The sequence below is a fragment of the Mandrillus leucophaeus genome, unplaced genomic scaffold (assembly GCF_000951045.1).
Source record: "Mandrillus leucophaeus isolate KB7577 unplaced genomic scaffold, Mleu.le_1.0 Scaffold24, whole genome shotgun sequence".
Classification (NCBI taxonomy): Eukaryota; Metazoa; Chordata; class Mammalia; order Primates; family Cercopithecidae; genus Mandrillus; species Mandrillus leucophaeus.
Genome location: NW_012102476.1, coordinates 2,633,881 through 2,638,421, shown reverse-complemented (window position 1 = coordinate 2,638,421; position 4,541 = coordinate 2,633,881). Strand labels below are relative to the sequence as shown.

The 4,541-nt window shown below is 53.7% G+C and overlaps 1 protein-coding gene across 3 annotated transcripts in view; it reads left to right on the top strand.

Annotated features, from left to right (window-relative positions):
• The window catches only part of MVP (major vault protein), a 36,263-nt gene that overhangs the window by 15,655 nt on the left and 16,067 nt on the right, over positions 1-4,541 (top strand). For 2 of the 3 annotated variants that reach the window (XM_011982439.1, XM_011982440.1), the window contains 4 exons: positions 1,138-1,338; positions 1,547-1,742; positions 3,552-3,675; positions 3,754-3,885. In XM_011982439.1, coding sequence (XP_011837829.1) covers positions 1,214-1,338; positions 1,547-1,742; positions 3,552-3,675; positions 3,754-3,885 — 577 coding nt within the window. In that variant the 5' untranslated portion in view covers positions 1,138-1,213. The remainder of the gene's footprint in view (positions 1-1,137; positions 1,339-1,546; positions 1,743-3,551; positions 3,676-3,753; positions 3,886-4,541) is intronic. The other variant, XM_011982438.1, reaches the window with a different exon arrangement.

Here is a 4,541-nt window from a genome sequence, read left to right as displayed (position 1 = left end):
AAAAAAAAAAAAAAAAAGCCAGACATGGTGGCATGCACCAGTAGTCTCAGCTACCCAGGAGGCTGAGGCATGGCTTTTGTGAGCTATGATCGCACCACTGCACTCCAGCCTGGGTGACTCCGTCTCAAAAAAAAAAAAAAAAGTCTGACCTGAGTCTCTTAAGGATGAGGCCCTAGAGCACCTAGTAAACTTGGTCCCATTTGTGTGACTCAAAGGGACTTGTCCAAAGTCCAAGGGGTGGTGGGGGCAAGGGTGGGGCTTAGGTAGGGCATATAACATTCCTGAACAGGCCAAGCACTGGGTGAAACCACTCAGGATTCAGAAGCAGGTGGGATGGGGTGGTTGGAACATGATAATCAATCATCCCCCTTCTCCTTCCTTTCCACCCCACCCTTGCTCACAACTGTAGGAGCTAAGGGTGGGAGAGAACTGGGGAGGAGGCGGCCAGAGTGATTTGCAGTGTTACTAATGCAGCTGGTTCTATGGAAGCCTCAGTTCTGTCTGGGATCCCTTTCATGAGCAGTGGACTAGGTCTTCACATTCAGCCCAGGATTAGTACAGCATAAGAACGGGGGAGGAGCATAGACACAGCTCATGCAAACATCCCTTTTGTTTGTTTATGGCTGAATCCTAGCCAATTGACTACCTGAGGCATACAGATATTCTCTGGCTGTGGGCTGACATTTGAATACAGCTGGGGCCTCAGGATTCTCTGAAATAAAGGGCTGCCTCCCTCTGGAGGAGCCAGGCAGCTCCTCGGAGCAGCTGCCCATTGCGTGCTGGACAAGGCCATGTCACTGCCTCCATGGCTCCCCAGTCTCCCAGCTTGCTGTATCTCTCCACCTTAGAGACCGGGAGTGCCTTGATCTGAAGCTCTTTGCAGTGCTGGTGGCAGTGTAGGGGAAAGTAGTTGATGGGAGCAAGGGAAAGGAATTGGCAAGGAACCCTGGGCCTCTGGCTCACTGCATCAAGCCGTTCTTTATGGTCAGGATGGGCTGTGTCGTCTTGGGTGGGGTGAAGACAGGGAGCGGTGGGCATGTGGATGCGGACAGGGAAGGGTGCAGTGACCTGGCTGGAGGAGGTAGGGCCGTATCCCACCCAGAGCCTGTCTCCAGACTCATGACTGCCCCATCCCAGGCTCCCTGGGTTCATCCTGTGTCCTCTTCCCCACCTACCAGTCATCTTCTGGTGAGCCCTGGGCTTAGGAGTCACCATGGCAACTGAAGAGTTCATCATCCGCATCCCCCCATACCACTATATCCATGTGCTGGACCAGAACAGCAACGTGTCCCGTGTGGAGGTCGGGCCAAAGACCTACATCCGGCAGGACAATGAGAGGTGGGTGTGGGGGCTGGGCTGTGGGGGAGCCTTAGGGATGTGGGGACCCATTGGTCTGGCTGGCATGATGGTCCTTTTCCTCCTCCCTGTTCCCAAGCAGGAATGGTCCTCGCTTGGGTGATAGAGAGGTTTCTCTCTTATTTGGTGTCCCCTTTGGTAGTGGGAGACCTGGTCCCAGGTCCCCACACCTCTTCTCATCTTCCTGCAGGGTACTGTTTGCCCCTATGCGCATGGTGACCGTCCCCCCACGTCACTACTGCACAGTGGCCAACCCTGTGTCTCGGGATGCCCAGGGCTTGGTGCTGTTTGATGTCACAGGGCAAGTTCGGCTTCGCCACGCTGACCTCGAGATCCGGCTGGCCCAGGACCCCTTCCCCCTGTACCCAGGGGAGGTGCTGGAAAAGGTACCTGGCTTCCCCTCTCCCTGTGCCCCATCCTGCCTGTCCTCCACCTGCCTTGGGCTCTGTACTGCTGCCGCCGCCGCCTTCTTTTTTTTTGGTGGGGGGGGGTGCAGAATTTCGCTGTTGTCGCCCAGGCTGGAGTGCAGTGGCATAATCTTGGCTCACTGGAAGCTCCACCTCCCGGGTTCAAGTAATTTTACTGCCTCAGCCTCCCAAGTAGCTGGGATTACAGGTACCCACCACCACGCCCGGCTAATTTTTGTATTTTTCGTAGAGACGGGGTTTCACCATGTTGGCCAGTCTGATCTCGAACTCCTGACCCCAGGTGATCTGCCCGCCTCAGCCTCCCAAAGTGCCGGGATTACAGGCATGAGCCACTGTGCTCAGCCTGTACTGTTTTCTAAAGGGAAAACAAACCAGGGCAGTGGGAGGGGTGGGGAGAGAGATTTGCTGGCTCTCACCAAGGGTGGAATTGACTCACTGTACTTCCACTCACCTCCAGCCACCCCCGTCCTCCACACATGCCCCAAACACACCTGCCTCTTTTCTGAGAACTATTGGTCCATCTCACCTGCTAATCTCCCAGGCTCCAGAGCCTACCAGAAGTGCCCAGTCTGGCATTAAATGGCATGTGCCAAGATTAAGCAGTTCATTCACCCAGTGCCAGACACTGGTGGGCAGTGCCAAAGCAGCAGTGACAAGCCCAGGCCCCGGGCTGTGCCTATTCTAGGAGAAGCCATCGCAGGCCTGAACCTACAGCCAGGCTCTTGTCCCTCTTGGTCTCAGGCCTGGGCCTGAGCAGGTGGACGTCCCATCTTCATTCCCTTACGTATTCTTCTACCTTTACCTTCTGGCCATTTAATGGTTTTTTTTTTTTACTGACTTTAATGATCAGTGCTGCTTGATCCTGAAAGCATAATAGCAGGACATGGGGAACTTTTAGAGACATTCATGTCCACTTAGGTGCAGACAGTTTGGGGGAAGTGTGTGGGTAGAGAGAAAATGAAGAATGATTAAGACAATAACCCTTAAGGCTGTCTCTTATACACATCTAGATGTGTATAAGAGACAGGTATGTTATCGCCTTGCTGGAACTTAAATTCATGATACGTTCTCTCCACCACAACCAGGGTGCCCTGCAGGAAGGAGATGAGCAGGGAAAGGCTCTCTGAGCAGCGAGCCTCCAGCCCTGCTCGCCATCCAGTGTGTGGCCAGCGGGTGGAGTGGAGTTGCTCTGCTCACTCATTCAGCCCAGGACCAGCCTCATCAGAGTCGGGCACGGTGGGCAGGCTTCACTCAAAACCAGAGTTCAAGTCTTGACTCAGTTTCTCACTAGCTGTGTGACCTTGGTCATGTCTCCTGATCATTTATTTATTTATTTATTTACTTATTTATTTATTTATTTTATTTATGAGACAGGGTCTTGCTCTGCCACCCGGGCTGGAGTGCAGTGGTGCAATCATAGCTCACTGAAGCCTTAACCTCCTGGGCTCAAGCAATCCTCCCACCTCAGCCTCCAGAGTAGCTGGGACTACAGGTGTGCGCCGCCACCATGCCTGGATAAATTTTTTTTTTTTCAGAGATGGGGTCTTGCTATGTTGTCCAGGCTGGTTCTTGAATGAGGTCAAGCGATCCTCTTACCTCAGCCTCCCAAAGTGCTGGGATGAGTGGTGTGAGCCACTGTGCCCGGCCTCCACCCCAGTCTTATTTCAGGACATACAGAGATGGATGCTGTGGACCCGCCTCCAGAGCATCAGGCTTGGGGGGGTCACAGTACTGATTGTTCTGTGTCCCCACTTTCTTCCCCACTAGGACATCACACCCCTGCAAGTGGTTCTGCCCAACACTGCCCTCCATCTAAAGGCGCTGCTTGATTTTGAGGATAAAGATGGAGACAAGGTGGTGGCAGGAGACGAGTGGCTTTTCGAGGGACCTGGTAAGTTCTGTCTCCATAGGGCTCCCTGCCTTCCTGCCATAGCCCTGATACCTTCTGACCATTACCTTCCTTCCCCAGGCACGTACATCCCCCGGAAGGAAGTGGAGGTTGTGGAGATCATTCAGGCCACCATCATCAGGCAGAACCAGGCTCTGCGACTGAGGGCCCGCAAGGAGTGTTGGGACCGGGACGGCAAGGAGAGGGTGACAGGTGGGTTCACCAAGAGGCGATGATGGTGGGGTGGGCAGGGGGGGCCCCCACTGCAGGGGAAGCAGGGGAAGGTTGGGGAAAGCCTCCTGTAGTCTCAGAGAGGTGCTTTCCTGGTATCTTTTGAAAGCTGTTGAGGGCCACCCACTGTCCTCCTTTTGCCACCGCCACTTCATGCTGTTTCCACTTGGTTTGGAAAATGTGACCATGACCATGAGGATGTGGCTTTTCCTTCCCCCACCTTCACCATGAGCTATGGGCAGTGGCCATGTCTTATCTGATTCTGGATCAACAAAGTAGATATTCAAATACAGCTGACAAATGTAGGCCAATAGGTATAGTGGCTCACACCTGTCATCCCAGCACTTTGCCAAGGTGGGTGGATCGTCTGAGCCCAGGAGCTCAAGACCAGCCTGAGCAACACAGTGAGACCCCCTCTCTACAAAGAGTTTAAAAATTAGCCGGGTGTTGTGATACTCACCTGTGGTCCCAGCTACTCAGAAAGCTAAAGAGGGAGGACTGCTTGAGCCCAGGAGTGCAGGCTGCAGTGAGCTGTGCTCGCACCACTGCACTCCATCCTGGGCAACAGAGGTACTACCTCGAGGTACTACCATTACCACTTTCTATATATTAACACTGGGATACAGAATGCAGGTTGC